At 42.5% G+C, this 18,064-nt stretch overlaps 1 protein-coding gene across 1 annotated transcript; it reads right to left on the bottom strand.

Annotated features, from left to right (window-relative positions):
- On the bottom strand, positions 1 to 17,090 carry LOC124254763 (nose resistant to fluoxetine protein 6-like). The gene is made up of 16 exons (XM_046688616.1): positions 17,018 to 17,090; positions 12,866 to 13,331; positions 12,279 to 12,475; positions 11,304 to 11,394; positions 10,121 to 10,211; positions 8,834 to 9,084; positions 8,309 to 8,473; positions 7,602 to 7,698; positions 7,221 to 7,319; positions 5,982 to 6,150; positions 5,088 to 5,170; positions 4,475 to 4,573; positions 3,182 to 3,305; positions 1,905 to 2,097; positions 1,170 to 1,312; positions 1 to 652 (listed from the first exon to the last, which is right to left on the bottom strand). The coding sequence occupies exons 2-16, from the start codon at positions 13,299 to 13,301 to the stop codon at positions 542 to 544; spliced, it is 2,349 nt and encodes a 782-aa protein (XP_046544572.1). The 5' UTR covers positions 13,302 to 13,331; positions 17,018 to 17,090; the 3' UTR covers positions 1 to 541.
- Positions 17,091 to 18,064: the final 974 nt, after the last annotated feature.

The raw sequence follows: 18,064 nt of genomic DNA, 5'->3' as shown, positions 1-18,064 counted from the left end.
TTTTCGTTGGTGAGAGTTACCGCCCTTTGAGATAATGTCTCGTCCTAATATAATTGGCATGGTTGAACTGAAAGTCGTTTGTATGTCACTGGAGAACGTTGTTTGATTCAACTAGAGGTTTCGTTGGTGTGAGTTACTGCCCTTTGAGATAATGTCTCGTCCTAATATAATTGACATGATAGAAATGAAAGTCGTTTGTATGTCATTGGAGAACTTTGTTTGATTCAACTAGAGGTTTCGTTGGTGTGAGTTACTGCCCTTTGAGACAATGTCTCGTCCTAATATAATTGTCATGGTTGAACTGAAAGTGGTTTGTATGTCACTGGAGAACGTTGTTTGATTCAACTAGAGGTTTCGTTGGTGTGAGTTACTGCCCTTTGAGATAATGTCTCGTCCTAATATAATTGGCATGGTTGAACAGAAAGTAGTTTGTATGTCACTGGAGAACTTTGTTTCATTCAACTGGAGACTCGTGAAAGTGATATGTGGATCAGCATGGTTGTTCTTATCACAGAGCACTTGATATGAATTATCTGTAAAATCATCTTCTTAAAAGAGCTTTTTCAATCCCAAGACATGGCGCTTCCACAAGCACGGCAAATATAAAGGCCATACCATAGGTGATGCCCCACGTGCCCAGGAACTCGTAGCTCTAGAAGATAAAAAGTACCGTAAATTTACTTCTACACAGACTGGGTGTGCCACGTCATAACAATAACGAACAGTGAATGATATCGATTAACATACATTCATATTATATAATTGGTTTACTTGTACGTACACGATGAATTATAGAAGCCACAAAGCCAAATGATCAGAGTTTGGTATTTGCAAATCACGAATTACTAATGAAACGAAAGCAGAATCAGCTTTCCCCATGTTTCTCTTAGACATTGACGATCTACTTCGCACATATGACATCATAGTTTTCGGTTTGGTGTTTTTGTAATGACTAAAATTGACGCAGAAAGCCTTAGCTAGCCTGTTCACCTGACGTTTTAACGACTTTGCCGAACATATACTAATTATACTATAAAATATATATAATATATATATTACAATAATATATCATACTATAAATATACTATAATAGACTGGTATTGGAAGGAACCAAAATGTGGTTAGGTCTGCCCCGGTTGACCGTGTTGAATATTTGGCTTGAAACTTACAAGATATTCTGCGTTGTAGTAGTAAGCTGTGCGTCGATTGGCATGCCTGGTAGTCAGAACCATCACGTGAAGGAGATACGCCCCGTACGTCAGTCTCCCCAGAGGGATCCAGGCCTCCCACGACAGTATGGAGTTGACGATACCTGCAAGGATGTCAGAATATATCACCCACCTCTACTACAAAAATGTAGTTACACCATTACGTAGGGAGAACGATTCAATCTACATTGGAGACTGACTGAAGCAGTCAATCATCTATCCATTGGTGCTGGAAAATACGTCTTATTCCAGATTATTCATCGAACGAATGAAGCAGACATATATCATGTCAATCAGGACACAACCCTTACCTCCACTGGAGCAGACACATATCAATCAACAGACACCAATCGCCAGGAAACACCCTTGCCTCCACATCCACTGACACAGACAAATATCATCCACTGCCACAGACAAATATCATCCAGGAACCATCCTTACCTCCACATCCACTGCCGCAGACAAATATCATCCAGGAACCATCCTTACCTCCACATCCACTACAGTCACCCATCACCAGGAACCATCCTTACCTCCACATCCACTGCCACAGACAAATATCATCCAGGAACCATCCTTACCTCCACATCCATTGCCACAGACAAATATCATCCACTGCCACAGACAAATATCATCCAGGAACCATCCTTACCTCCACATCCACTACAGTCACCCATCACCAGGAACCATCCTTACCGCCACATCCACTGCCGCAGACAAGTATCACCCAGGAGACACACAGGGCCCAGGCAGGTCTGTACAACACCTCATGGGTCAGGAGAGATGAACGACCCCAGGTAATCTGTCCGTCTGTCCACTCGTCGTAAGTGATGTAGGTACATACTAGGGCCACACCCACGGCCAATGTCCAGCCTAATGTCAGCCACACCTGGAAGACAAGCTCCACATTAACAGGAAGCTCAGTGTCATTGTGGACAATGAACACCAACAACACTAACAGCTCAGAAGGTGAGTTGAGGTGAAATTGGGTTTAACGTCGTGCTTGAGAATATTTCGCTCATATGACGACGTGCATGCGTGTGTATGTGCGGCTGCTTGTACTAGCCCAGACTGAAGCTGGTTTTATAGTGTTAGCCCACTGAGATACCATGCCGCAGTGAAGCATGAATACCCCACTCAGACACATTATACTGACTCCGAGCCGACCAGTCCTTGTTGTACCCATTAATGCCGAGCGCCAGGCAGGGACCAACAAGTACCATATTTTAACGTCTTTTGGTATGACGCGGTCGGGGATCGAACCCGCGACCTTCCGTTCTCCGGGCTGACGCTCTAACAGCTCAGAAGGATTTAACAATCTTTCAATGAAGTGTCAAAATGAACCCCTACCAACGTACACAGGAACTGTATGGCCCACGTGTTATGTTTCAGTCGTGTTGGTTCGTTATTGTTTTTAGTTCTTGGAGTGGCATTATACAAGTTGGAAGTTCAATAATGAAACATTTTATGTATAACAACTTCTGTATCGCGAGGGCAACGTTTCGATACAGATTCCTACTTGACAACAGTACAAGAATCGGTATCGAAACGTCGCCTTCACGAAATATAAGAAGTTGTTATCCATAAAGTTTGTCATTATTATTATTGTTTGTGTTCCATCGCTGGTAGTCATTTAATTTGCTTATCTTCCTCCTGACGACTGACCATAAGCATTTCATAAATCCATATTTTGGGGAGTAAATGAAGATTGGACAGATTGTTCATTAATCACAATCATGGCAGATGTCTGCCGTATACTGCGACTTTATTCAGCTGAATACAACCATTTGTTTTTGTAGCTTTGCGCCCAAAGTGGTACAGTGCATGGCATGTATTAATTATGCCAGGATTCAAAGACCAGAATTTTCATCGATTATTATTGTCTTTAAGTCTCATCATGCTGACACGCCAAGATGTAACTTCAATAATGGTCAACTCAGTTTAAAACCAAACCCACTCTCTGTTTTAATTACCTTAGTTATATTCAGTTTACACTTTGTTTTAAATAACAGGTATCCCAGGGCCATTCCGATGGCGAACACGCCCACTCTACAATAAGGCATGAAGTAGATCTCCGTCTCGAACTGGGCAGAATTGCTGAAAAATATATGAAATAAAGCTAAATGCTCTGCATTATGGTATGGACACATATATAATACATTATGGTATGGACACATATATAATACATTATGGTATGGACACATATATACTCATGCCAATAATGGTTGTCACCCCTTCAATCTTTTTAATTGGAGGGCTGTGGGGTGGGGGTGTGGGGTTGGGGTGGGAGGGGTGACAGCCATTATTGGCATGAGTATATAATACAACTGTACGTTCATGGTGTACGTATACAGCCATTAGTCGTTTATCAATAGTCGTTCAATTGTCATTTGTCATTCATAGCCAGTAGTTATCCATGGTGATTCTTTGTTCATTTACATGCATTGGTGGGTAGCACATTTCAGCGACCCGTGAAGGTCCGGGTTAGAATATTGATCTTCAGTAACCCATGCTTGTCGTAAGAGGCGACAAACGGGATCGGTCGGTCAGGCTCTCTGACTTGGTTGACACATGTCATCGGTTCCCAATTGCGCAGATCGATGCTCATGCTGTTGGTCACTGGATTGTCTGGTCCAGACTCGATTATTTGCAGACCGCCGCCATATAGCTGGAATATTGCTGAGTGTGACGTAAAACTAAACTAACTCACACTCACATTTCTGTAGACATACTGAGCCACATTACTAAACCATCCACGCATACAGACTCACATCACCTGAACGATGTTTGCATAAAATTTATAACTATATGGCTTAGTGGACTGACTTTCATTGGGCGTTAATGTACAGCCCTTGTTGGTGTATATGCCTTGTGTTGTTGTTCTATCTGCAGGTTGAGCATACTACTAAAAAAAAGTTAAGGAATCACAATTATTCAACCATGACGGACTAACTACATTATTAAGAACGAATAAGGGTCCTTAGCTTCATTTGAGTAGTATATATGTATTGTAACACCATCTGTACTGACACGTTCTAATACTGAACACCTGAAACACTAGTGTTTCATCTGTGGCAGGGGGCGGTGGGGTAGCCTAGTGGTTAAAGCGTTCGCTCGTCACGCCGAAGACCCGGGTTCGATTCCCCACATGGGTACAATGTGTAAAGCTCATTTCTGGTGTCCCCCGCCGTGATATTGCTGGAATATTGCTAAAAGCGGCGTAAAACCAAACTCACTCACTCACTCACTCATCTGTGGCAACTTACACGAGTCCCGAGCCATTGACGAAGTATTCTAAGTACGCATAAGATATGATATGCGTGGCGAGGAGGAGGAAGATCACCAGGATGCCGATGAACGGCCAGCTGGAACAAAAGTAGATTGTTTGTATATCATAGAGCCGTGTAGGACTCAGTTACCTGAATGGCGACGCTACCGCCTTCTGGTCAAACTGTTCTGAAACATCGGACCTAGCCACAAAATATCCTGATTTAGTTACAATCTTCCACTCAAACCGTTTTGGGGTACTTGGGGTACGAAGTAGGCAGATTTAAAAAATTTAAACCTAAGCCATGAACAGATGCCTGATGCTGCATTAACAATGAACACTCATTTTCTAATTTAACTGTTCTGAAGCATCGCTTATCCTAAATTATAATGATTACGAGACAGAATCGTCCAGGATCGTTTCTTAAAAATAATTTAAAGGTGAATATAGAAACATTAGACATATGATGTGAATTGGAGATGTTCCCTGACATACTTGTCCTTTTCTATACATAATGTCAAACAATGAGACCCACGACCAAAATATCCAAAAAGTATGGAACAAAAGAGGTCAGTTTGGCTTGAGGCTGTTATAGACCCCATCGTACCTACCCACAAGCCAGTGGAATGAGAGCCAGAGGTGCAATCCAGTAGAACTGCATGTCATTTGCCAGAAACCAAGACTGACCTAGACACTGCAATGGAAACGATGTGAGTGTGTTGGGTGTTCTTGGTTTGCATGTAGTTTAACGACGTACCCAGGGCTATTATAGCTATCAGACAGCATCTCCTTAATAATCAAGTTTGGACTAGACATTCCGGTGATTGGCATCATGAGTACCTACGCAGTTGGAATACCATGACCAAGTCAGCAGGCTTGACCACCGATTCCGTTAGTCACCCTTTACGGCAAGCATGGGTTTCTGACGCCAAACCCATAGCTTTATGGGGCAGGACTTCATTATTAACAACTGAAACAATCTCTGATAGATAAAGACCAAGATACAAAATTTCAGTATGTCATATTTCTTATTTCTCTTTCAGTTCCGTGTATTTCAATCAAAAGAACGATATGTCAGATTTACAATCATATGACCATAGTTTCAAAAACGTAACTACAATTTCATAAAACCTACATTCCTGAGTACTGAGTATGAGTGAGTGAGTATGGTTTTACGCCGCTTTGAGCAATATCCCAGCAATATCACGGAAATGGGCTTCACACATTGTACCCATGTGAGGAATCGAACACGGGCCTTCGGTGTGACGTGTAAACGCTTTAACCACTGGGCTACCCCACCTCCCCTCACCAGTATGATACTACAACCAAACAATCACAATTTTAACGAATTTAAATTTCGAACCCCAGATTCTGGAATGCATAAGGGACGTAACTCCACTGAAATTCCAGCGCATTAGACGACCTGGCCATTCGTGTCCCTGGTTGTAATTGGAATGAAACCGCAATAGTAACACAATATTTCAGTTGATCAACTTAACACTTACCAGTTCAGCCGACGAGGATCTGTAGACATTGTTGATGTAGAGTAGATTGACCCACCAGTTTCGCCTACAGTTCTCCCGGTCCAGCAGGGGAGTTACCCCTGGCCCATCGTTGAAGTAACCACTCACGCACACATAGAACATTATCACCATCATGTACAGAGGGGTAAGCCTGGGGGGAGAGAGCGTCGATCAGGGGCAGTTCAACAGTTCCATGCGGTGAGGTGAGGTGAAATCGGGTTTAACGTCGTGCTTGAGAATATTTCGCTCATATGACGACGTGCATGCGTGTGTATGTGTATGTGCGGCTGCTTGTACTAGCCCAGCTGGTTTTATAGTGCTAGCCCACTGAGATACCATGCCGCAGTGAAGCATGAATACCCCACTCACACACATTATACTGACTCCGAGCCGACCAGTCCTTGCTGTACCCATTAATACCGAGCGCCAGGCAGGGACAAACAAGTACCATATTTTAACGTCTTTTGGTATGACGCGGTCGGGGATCGAACCCGCGACCTTCCGCTCTCCGGGTGGACGCTCTAACCACTACACCACGGATGCTGCCTCAGTTCCATGCGGGATATTAAGCGAATTCATTATACTGAGAATACCCTTAGAGCCACAAATCTTACATGAAATCGTCAAAGAGATGAGGATTTGTACTTTCAAAACAAAGTTAAGACGAATAAATATGATATTCATTGACAGAATCTTTAAACGAACCTCAAACTGCATTACCTTAATCTCCATCCACCTCACATTAACACATACACACGCACGCATGTATGTACGCACACACACGCACACAAAATACACACGCGCGCGCACACAGACGTTCACTACTGCCTCAGACCCCCTGAATATTGATCCCGAGAAATTCAGAGGTTACCGAGACAAGAATCAGACTCGAATCAGGATTGAACCAAGTCGTCTGCCTGACAAGAAAACACGTCACCTACTAAGCTACATGCTGTCGTGAAACAGATATTAACATATCGACAAGGACTGACTGACTGACTGAGTTTGGTTTTACGCCGCTTTTAGCATTATTCCAGCAACATCACGGCGGGGGACACCAGAAATGGGCTTCACACTCTTTGTACCCATGTGGGTGCATTCGAACCCGGGTCTTCGGCGTGACACGGCCAACGCATTTATTCCACTTGACTCAGGCTGAACCCCACCGCCCCCATATCGACAAGGAATCCATACTCTTAAGGCTACTGTGTACACACTTACCGCAAGAATCTGTGAACGTAGTACAGCACCATCTGACGCACAGTTAATTTGCCGATTTTCTCTTTCTCTCTCAGAAATAACAACGCCACCAAACAACCACTAAAAGTAAAATAGAAAATATCACAAACACAACCATGGTATAACACTGAGAGGCCGCTGCTGACATAAACTGTGATGAAGTGTAGGAATTAATATTTACCGTTTAAGTGAGATATAAAGTATAATTTGAAGAAAGTGTATATCATTTGGAAGAAGAGTTAAACACAGATCTTAATTTTGTTTTTAATTTTAAAAATTTATAATTAAAATATTATAAATTAAAACCGAACTTCATATTTTCTAAATTAATCTAAATTGAGATGTTAGGATGCTATTGTTTACCTCATCACAAAGAACGTGTCTACTGAGAGGGTGCCATTGGTCACCGCCTGCATCGTGAAGCTGCTGAGATCCTTGAAGCCATCCACAGGATTGGCAGCTGTAAAGTAGCAGGTCATGTAGACGTTGTAACGTTGACAACTTCACATAACTCATGCACACAAGAAATACCTAGAAATATATTCTGATATATTGTACCGACTTTCCATAGCTTACACAGGTCAAGTCCTGTGACCCGGGACTGTCACCTACCCCAGCTTAAACAGGTCATGACCTGGGACCAGTGATTGCCACCTACCCGAGCTTAAACAGGTCATGACCTGGGACCAGGGATTGCCACCTACCCGAGCTTAAACAGGTCATGACCTGGGACCAGGGATTGCCACCTTACCCGAACTTACAGAGGTCATGACCTGTGACCAGTGATTGCCACCTTACCCGAACATACAGAGGTCATGACCTGTGACCAGTAATTGCCACCTACCCGAGCTTAAACAGGTCATGTCCTGTGATCAGGGATTGCCGCCTTACCCGAGCTTAAACAGGTCATGTCCTGTGATCAGGGATTGCCGCCTTACCCGAGCTTAAACTATTTAGGACCTGTGACCAAGGATTGCCACCTTTCCATAGCACAATGTGGCCAACTATTACCAACTTACCAGCACTTAAACAGATCAACAGCACAGTGTGGGGAGAGATTTCCAACTTACCAGCACTTAAACAGATCAGCACAGTGTGTCCAAGGATTACCCAGCCCATGCTGAGCACCCTCACTCCGTGGAGACACGACAGGTCAGATGCACTAGTTTTGGCACTCAGTAGCTTCTCAGTATTCCTCGGGATGGAGAAAGCGAGAAGAAGCTTCCTTCCAATGCCTGAAATGTGGAACACCTAACGATTACAAAATTATGATGTTAAACCAGATCGTGTTTGTAGGAGAATGACCATGACACAAAAGTACGTTTGTATATTGAAATTCATTATATTTTTGAACACACTTAAGACGTCTAACAATTGGATGGATGGTCAAAATGTTGGGAGGTGTGTGTGTGTGTGTGTGTGTGTGTGTGTGTGTGTGTGTGTGTGTGTGTGTGTGTGTGTGTGTGTGTGTGTGTGTGTGTGTGTGTGTGTGTGTGTGTGTGTGTGTGTGTGTGTGTGGTGTGTGTGGTGTTAAAATCTGAATCAGAACTATAGTCATTACCGCGTCAAATAATGAGTCGAATCGAAAAACTTACTCTCTTTCGGCTTGCCAAAGACTTTTCTTGACTCTCTCGTATCATAAAGGCTCTGTCTATCAACCTTACTGCTACTCTTCTGATCTATGGAGAGTTCGCTGTCGTGGTTGGAAACAGAACCATCAACGGTGGCAGAGTGGTTCACGTATCTGTCGATGTTGTCGTCCTCTTGTGTGTCTCTCTTTGCTGCCGTGATGACGTCGTATAGAGTACCAATGACGGCCACGAGAACGAACACAGATAATATGACACTGAAATACAGATACATAATTATGTCAGTGGAATTGCTGAATGTCAATGATAACTCACAGGATTTGCAAGGGAATGACATATAGAAATACAGACAAACACTCCCAACATATGGTATTGTATTTCGTGGAGCACAGTGGTGTAGTGGTTAGCATGATTTTACATATCAGGCCCGGGTTCGAATCCCGGTTGAGACACCAAAACTTGTGACCTGGGTCTCATGCTGTGTTGTGCCCCTGGGCAAGGCACTTCGTCCACATTGCACTCAGTTATGGTGGCTGATTAGGGCCATCATTTTCTCGCCTTAAAATTCGGAGGCGAGAAAGCGAGAAAGCGATATCAGGAGACGAGAAAGCGATAACACGAGACGATAAAGCGATAACACGAAACGAGAAAGCGATAGCACGAGACGAGAAAGCGATAACGCGAGACGAGAAAGCGATAGCACGAGACGAGAAAGCGATAGCACGAGTCGAGAAAGCGATATTATTGCGGGAGAAAGCGATAGAGCGAGACAGCGATAGAGCGATATTACCCACAATTCAGTCCTGTCTGCGCATGATCTATGGTGGCTGATTAGTATGGTGGCTGATTAGGGCCATCGCTTTCTCGCCTTAAAATTCGGAGGCGAGAAAGCGAGAAAGCGATATCACGAGACGAGAAAGCGATATCACGAGACGAGAATCAGCCACCATAGATTAGGGCCATCGCTTTCTCGTCTTAAAATTCGGAGGCGAGAAAGTGAGAAAGCGATATCACGAGACGAGAAAGCGATAACACGAGACGAGAAAGCGATATCACGAGACGAGAAATCGATAACGCGAGACGAGAAAGCGATAACGCGAGACGAGAAAGCGATACCATCACGCGAGAAAGCGATAAAGTGAGACGAGACAGCGAAGGCCCTACTCAGCCACCATAGTATCAAGGAACCACGCCATGATATGACTGACATACAGATGAAATCAGTGTCACACTCTCACTCACGCTCAGGGTGTCTATGTTACACACAGCAGGCTGTCGTCATGCTATACTTACACCCCGACGATGCCACTGATGTCGTTGCCGAGGTCCTTGTCGTGTCGACAGTTAAGGGTAAGCACAGTCATGTTGAGATCCTGGAGAGGTACTTCAATGAACAAAATTTTTAAATTAAATTTTTTCACATGAATTTTCTTTCAAATCGTAAACTAAAATTGAATGTCTTAAGTGCAACCGTTATCAGAGAGATCATTAAAATACATGCTATACTTCATTTTGACTGTGACTATTAACAGTGTAGCAAACTGAATGGATACATGCTGTGTATGTTTGATAGTGGCTCAATCGGGACGTGTTTTTTCGACGGTGATGCATTCGACCCGGGCATCGATATCTCTCACACACACACACGCACGCACGCACGCACAAAAACACACACGCACGCACGCACGCGCGCGGTCACAGGTGGGCTCGATCCCGGCACCTTTTCAAAGTATAAACTTTCTCTTGCTCGGCAGTTTGATGTAGATACATATAGTTTAGCCCAATCTTAAATACAGCAATTAGTGTATATGTTTTGCTCATTTTCCATAACATACCAAGGTCAAGGTTAACGATTTCCACCTAAACTCCTGTAAGTGTTAGCTTTATCAAACGTTACATCGTGAACATACCAAGGTCAAGGTTAACGATTTCCACCTAAACTCCTGTAAGTGTTAGCTTTATCAAACGTTACATCGTGACCATACCAAGGTCAAGGTTAACGATTTCCACCTAAACTCCTGTAAGTGTTAGCTTTATCAAACGTTACATCTTGACCATACCAAGGTCAAGGTTAACGATTTCCACCTAAACTCCTGTAAGTGTTAGCTTTATCAAACGCTAGATCGTGTCATTTACTTCAGTTCATTCACAGTATACAGATGTCAATATCGTGTATTTACCATTCTTTTATTAAAACATATTTTGTATATAAACATTGAAATGTTATTCAAGTCATCAAAAACACAAGAGACCTGAGATGTCGGTTAGGAATAGGTCAATAGCACACCCATGTTTGTCGGAAGAGGCCACGAAATGGACCAGGTGGTTAGACACGATGGTTTGGATGATTGCATTTCTTTGTATACCATTTGCAGAGATCGAAGCTCACGATACTAATTACTGGGCTGCCTGATCCAGACTCGATTATTTACAGACTGACGTATTACTGGGCGGCGTTTAACACTCAAATACTCACGTAAGTTGAGGGCTTGCTTTACATCCTGCTCACTGCATGACTTTGGAACACACATGTGCCACTGGAAACTGGGAGTTGTGACTCCCAACAGCTGCAAGGGATTGTGATCTACAGATAACTTTTGGGTCATTGAGTTATGTACTCGCTTGTGTCCATCTCAAATGGGTATCCTAATTTTCCTTTCAGTAACCAAATACATCGTACTCACTTCATTCAAACTCAATTGGGTATTTTGTCATTTTCCATTAATTGTAAAAATATAATAAAGTTTAAATGTTAGTGTTTGGTATTTATATTTGATCTGTAATGTGAGAAACGATAAGAAAGACTGCAATTTGCCAAGTTCATGTCCCGAAACAGAACCTCTCAATATACCTCAGTTATTTTATCTGTCCACCGGTAGATGGACATGTAGATTTTACATGTTTAGTGTACGCATGTAAGATCACATTTATTGAGTATTTACAAAACTTCAAGCGCACTTGTACGCAATAGACTTAATAGGAACTGAATTTTCAGATAAGCATTAGCGTAATGTACACAGATACGCAGCTTATCTGTACCTCTGCGGGTCGGATTGTGAGCTATATATTGGATCTACAGTTTACGATACCATTTGGCTGCTACAACAAGATACTGAAAGTCGAGACTGAGCTCGTAAAATCACTTACACAGACACCCGTAACGAATTTATATACACACAAAAGCTTACTTTAGGTGAAATATTTGTGACTCTATGTAAGGCAGTCGATGGTTTTGGCATAATGACACCAAACGTGAACAGGGTTCTGATTTAACAAGTTTATGGCTTCATATAAATCTCTAATAACGTCATAATGTCTGCCCATGCCGGCCGACCAATGTATAGGGATTTTCAGAAGATGCTGGTTTCAGGATATTTTCTTACCAACAGGTTTTAAGTCATATTTAGCGTCAAACTGAAAAAAGGTTTAGGGTCCGTAATGTGATATTTACCCCAGTGATGGGATCCTTGACCATGTCTGTGACGATGCTTGGCAGCGTAATGAATGCCAGGCAATGGTTGCCTTCGGTGGTGTTACCGTCGTTACCGTCAACCACACCCCTGACTTCAAGACATTCATCAAAGTTGCCATACAGCTGGAGGTTGCCCCTCAGAAGCCCCGGACCAGGTCTCCCTGTCGCATCAGCCACTGTGATGAACAATAACGGCATTGATATGTCAGTACTGGCATCGGCACATGTTCGTACTTGACAGTCAGTGTTGTTAAGTAATTTCAATGATTTCAATATACACCGGAGATGTATGTACGGGCCCACAAGAGCCTATTTTTCAGTGATGACACCAGGTGTTCGTTAAACTTAAGCATATCTTGCTCCACCGGTTGCAACCGTAACACCAACAATTGCATAAAAACTATTTTAGAAAGCACCAATAAACATTTCCAGATTCATAGAAATTTCTACTTAAGGCAAAACCCATTGCGCTATTCAGACTATATGGTACGCATGTGTGTATATATCCCTATCTGATAGTGATGACATAAGGTGTTGACAGGCTTGAAGATGAACCTACTGCTTACTTTGCAATGCCCACAGTGTCTTGTTCTTCAGAGCTAACCAATATTCCATTATGTCTGCCATACACTGAGTTCCAACCTGCCCTTGATTATTCCCAACTGATGCTGTCAGCTGATCAGAAATCATCTCCCCCGAAATGTTCTCCAAATTCGAAAAAGCCTGCATGAGTTCCACGCTTAGAAGAGGGTTCTTCTGGAACAGCTGAAGGACCTGCTTCTGTCCGCGACTCTTCCCTCCGGTAAGAAATGCAAGTACTGAATCTCTGTAAGACGGAACTGTGTTTGGGGGGACAGCACTGTGTGAGATGTTGCCAACAATGTCACCGATGTCGTCACTGCCGTTTGAGTTGTGGACGTTGCCGTGGCCTTGACTTGTAGCAACAGAGATGAGGACAATCCCCAGAAGGAGGCAACGTCTGCCCGGCTGACACGGAGACATATCTGCCTGCTGCCCCAGAAACTGAACCTGCTGAAGAAAAATATAGACTTGCCAAACTATGATAGACTTTTACGGGATTTGTATCTTCTTGTCGTTTGTATGAAACTTAACGAATGTCCCATTGGAAACCTTTAGGAACGACTTACATGAACCTGGTGCGACGGGATAGCCTAGTGGTTAAGGCTCGTCACGCTGAAGACCTGGGTTCGATTCCTCACATGGGTACAATGTGTCAAGCCCATTTATCGTGTGCACAGCTGTAATATTGCTGGAATATTGCTACAGGCTGCGTAAAAAACAAATTCACTCACTCACTCACTGCAATTTAAAGGCCTATGTACCCAAAGTTATTTCATGCGTGAATTGGGTCCTTCGTCACCTCACCTCACCTCACCTCACCTCACCTCACCTTCGTCACGTTGAACAATGTTTTAGTTATATCACTTGGGTGGAATCTATGACCACAGGTATGGTGCTGTGAAATTTAGGAACATTATAGGGTGGTCCTAAATCATACACAAAATAGGCATTTCTCCTTTTTCTACCCATCAGATGTGATTTAGGTCAAACAACATGACTCGATCTCCACCTGGCCCATCGCTGTTAAAACTATTATCACTTTTAGATTTATGCTTAACATGTCTTGAAACTATGGATACGTTATATTTAGAATCTAAGTAAAGCAATTCCGAACATGGTTTGGTTGTAAACAGTGGTTAGGAACTGATGAACATGACATGGGTCATTTTTCAGTCGTAGAGGAACTGTTAAGAACTTAAATGAAAATAATTGTCCCCCACAGTGGCCAGTTATGAACCCACAATACCATTTTGAATGTCCTTCTTGGTTCAAAGAGTTAACAGTAATATTATTTGATACAGTGATAACTTAAGAATAATCTGATTTAAATCATATGGAACAACTGTGTCATGCGGCTCAATGAATCAAAGCCTCATTTCACTGCCAGGAGATGTACGCACTTGTACCCCATTCAGACCCTGAAATAGACATACCGGCCACAACCACATATATCTGTAATACTTTGGCAAGTGTACAGTTTTCAGTTTCTGGAAGAATCTTATTAACCAGGTCTATTATACACTCAACCTTATTATTGAAGGTCTGCTTTGGCAAATATAGTGTCTGACACGAACCTTTTACAACAAGCATCAAATGGTCTGGGTATGTGGACAATCTGACCAAGGGCGGTGGGGGTCGGGTGGGTGTTGTTTCATTTTCACAAGAATTTCAATGGTCATTTAAAAAACTTTCAAGACAAAAGGGGAGTGCGCACCCCTGCTCACACACACACGCACGCACGCACACACGCTCTGGGTCCGCCTATGTTAACATTTGAGCATGTTGCTGCAGAGTGCCTGTCACGATGATGTCCTTTACAAAACTGGTAAGCTGGACAACAACTATACAAAGAAAGGTGCAATAATGAAGGTGATAAAAAGTGCTTCCCAAAATGCATGCCTCAACGCAACCAGGGGTTTTGACCATGCACGTGCAATACATAACAAGTAGCATTCAATGTGGGTATACAATGGTGTATGTCAATGGTTCATGCAACTTAACATCACCCTTGTAAGCTAAAATACGAATACCTTTATCTCTAATTATCTGCTTCAGTCCTCAATGATATCGTTGAGGGAAAATAGTAAACGTTTTGTCTGGAATTCCAGAGACATTTCAGACGGAATATAAACAGGACGTTACAACATTCAGCAGTTGCAGCAGGATCTGATGGAGTCTGCTATCAATGTGAATCTTCTTGGTATCCGAATGCGTTGCCTGTGGCTAAAAATAACCAACAACTACATGCTTATACTCTGTTCTTCCCATATCGTCATTCTAGAGTTAAAGGACCCGTGAAGGTCCGGGTTAGAATATTGATCTTCAGTAACCCATGCTTGTCGTAAGAGGCGACTAACGGGATCGGGTGGTTGGGCTTGCTGACTTGGTTGACACATGTCATCGGTTCCCAATTGCTCAGATCGATGCTCATGCTGTTGATCAATGGATTGTCTGGTTCAGATTCGATTATTTACAGACCGCCGCCATATAGCTGGAATATTGCTGAGTGTGGCATAAAACTGAACTCACTCACTCACTCTAGAGTTAAAGGCAATTTCTTCTTTCTTTCACACCTGTAGTCCTGCTTGTATGAGGAATAAATCACCAACATAGTTGTTAATAATCGTTTAAACCAATTACTTTAAAACAATTTGAATAGTGAACTTTTATTAAATATAGGGTGATATAATCAACAGAGATTGGAAACTCTCCAGAGCAACCATTCACGTAGTAAATTGTACGTAGTACTTATTGTGTGTGGGTTTTGTTTCTTTTACAAATGTCATTTGCAATTCTAGATTCATCATTGAATGTAATTACAATATGTTGTAATCCTTGTCAGAAATCAATATCGATTCATTGCTCATTCGCGGCTCATTGTTACTATGCACATACCTAAACATAAATGTTTACAGAAATATATTAATGTTTCAAACAGGTGTGTTAACGCTAAGATATACAAACAATTGATGAACGGATGTACGGATGGATAGATCTCTACTTTTGTAAACATCCTTGCTTCAGTATCAACATTGTGTACACAATAACATTTCATGTTTCTAAAAGCTAGTTCGATACCTTGACTCTGTTTGGATCATTCAGAAAATGTTTATGTAAAAGTCAGATGAAAAGGTTTTCCAAAACAGTTGTTGAATATTTTACGGAAACGCAGATATGACGAACATTTCATGGAAGCAAGTGAAAACGGGAGGATTGGGTTACCAGAAACAAGAACATGTCTGTTTATTTACCAAACCACATTCCCTTCACTCACTGCTGTAACAATCACGGCTTTCACTGTGTGCAAGCCACTATATACGAGAAGGAGAGGCCCAAGGCTGTGTGGTAACAAGAGTGCGTCTGGTTGCTCCCTCCGAGTGCCTGCTCGAGCCAGCCTCACTGAAGAAAGCTGACCCCCCTGACTGACCTCAATGATGCCCCCCGACCCATATCGCCCCACCTGTCAAAACACACCCAGTCTACTAGGATCGTGTTCCACAACATGGGCTTCAGTAGGCCTAAATGATAAAACACGCAGAATTCTACTTCTAAACTATCCTAAACTGATGGAATTTAACATACACAGACGACACTGCTTCCCAGGGTCAAAACAACATCCACAATGCAATGGTGAAATTGTTTCTTTTTTTCTTCTTATAACCTGAACGAGTCTTATTTTCAACAATCACCATATTCATTTCTGAGTCATCTTCTTTGTTTACACAACAGACGTGTGTTGCGACCAGAACTGGGGTACGACCAGAACTGGGATAACTAATATGGTGATCCGGGTTTTGTTGATCTAAATCCTGAATGCAAACAAATAACTGCATAAACAGACCCCTGTCTAACCAACATCGAGATGTTTTAACAAAACTATCAGGATCAGACACTCAAGATGTTTTTGCCCGAACACTGCACTCCTTTCAAAAAGCTGCGTCCGAGTTTGACCTGGGACGGCCGAGACCGCTTTTCTCAAAAGTATCGTGGTGTACCCAGTTAACCCGTATCGCCGAAGGAAGAGACCCACGTATTTATTCGTTACCAACACACACGTTGTGTCCATGCAGGTGTTCTGATGCCAAAATGGCGGTTTAGAAACAGAATACGCAAGACAAAACATTACAACAGCCTACCTTGATGAAGCTCGGCGTACTAGGCTTCCGTCAGTTTATCGTGGTGGTTTCTGATAAAGGCACCGGGCTCCTTGTTATCAGCCGGTATGTAGGACAGAGACGTATGTGGTTCACTTTTATATAGACAAGATGGCTGTCCCGGTGATATAAGAATGTTTATTGCACAAGGATGGGAAACGTCTTATCAGATGCCTTGAAACTTGACGACATGGGCGTTTCAGTGGTTTGTTTCTGACAATGGTATCGCCGGTATGTTTATGGGGCGAGTGTGAGTGAGTTTGTTGGGTTTTACTCCTATTTGAATAGTGTTTCGGTTATATCATGGTGTGTTAGCTCAGCGTTAGGGGCTTTGACGTTTATCATTATTATGGAACCAACGTGCATGTGAATGGCGCTGACCAACCTAAGAATATAATCCGGATGAATCCTGGATCGCCCAAGGGACGTAACTCGGCGAATTGTGACGCCATTGACGACTGGCCCTCACGTACATTGAAGCATTCATTTCTATTAAGCGGAGTACTCTTTTAACCTTAAAAGCAAACATGCACGTTCTTGGACCATAAGACGATTGGTGCCAAAGACGACTGGCATTTCCAGACATTGAATTATCCAGTTCCAAACAAGTGTAGTAATAATATAAACCCTAGACATCGAACGTGGGCCACAAGGCTAAACGATACACCATTTATAACTCGAGTTAGCGATGCAAACAAACAACAATTATGCATACATGATAGGGTTTGAATCCAAATCATCACAACACACATTGCTCTCTTCCATAGATGTATGTTTCATTACAAACTAGGCATAACATGTCACAGACGAAACACGAGAAAGGAATGTCCTTTATGAATTATTCTTCTTATTTTCCCCTTTCTGTATATATGTACAATCCTCGACAAATTATCGTTGACGTGTAGAGGTCAAGTTCCATTGTAAACTAGACTCAGGTATCTTACTAACCTATCAATAGTGAGTGCATCGTTTATATAAAAAACGGACCATTGAAAACTAGTTTATGAGTTTTGATGTTGGCTTCGACAT

This window comes from Haliotis rubra, unplaced genomic scaffold (genome assembly GCF_003918875.1).
Source record: "Haliotis rubra isolate DU_JTF1 unplaced genomic scaffold, ASM391887v1 Scf580, whole genome shotgun sequence".
Classification (NCBI taxonomy): domain Eukaryota; kingdom Metazoa; phylum Mollusca; class Gastropoda; order Lepetellida; family Haliotidae; genus Haliotis; species Haliotis rubra.
This window is presented reverse-complemented; position numbering and strand designations above follow the sequence as displayed.

Excerpts from the sequence above, each read along its gene's own strand:
- LOC124254763 (XM_046688616.1), bottom strand. The coding sequence starts at position 13,301 with ATGTCTCCGTGTCAGCCGGGCAGACGTTGCCTCCTTCTGGGGATTGTC. Across the intron at positions 7,320-7,601 it reads GACACGTTCTTTGTGATGAG|TGGTTGTTTGGTGGCGTTGT; the intron begins GTAAACAATAGC and ends TTTTACTTTTAG. Across the intron at positions 1,313-1,904 it reads CTGCGGCAGTGGATGTGGCG|GTATCGTCAACTCCATACTG; the intron begins GTAAGGATGGTT and ends ACATCCTTGCAG.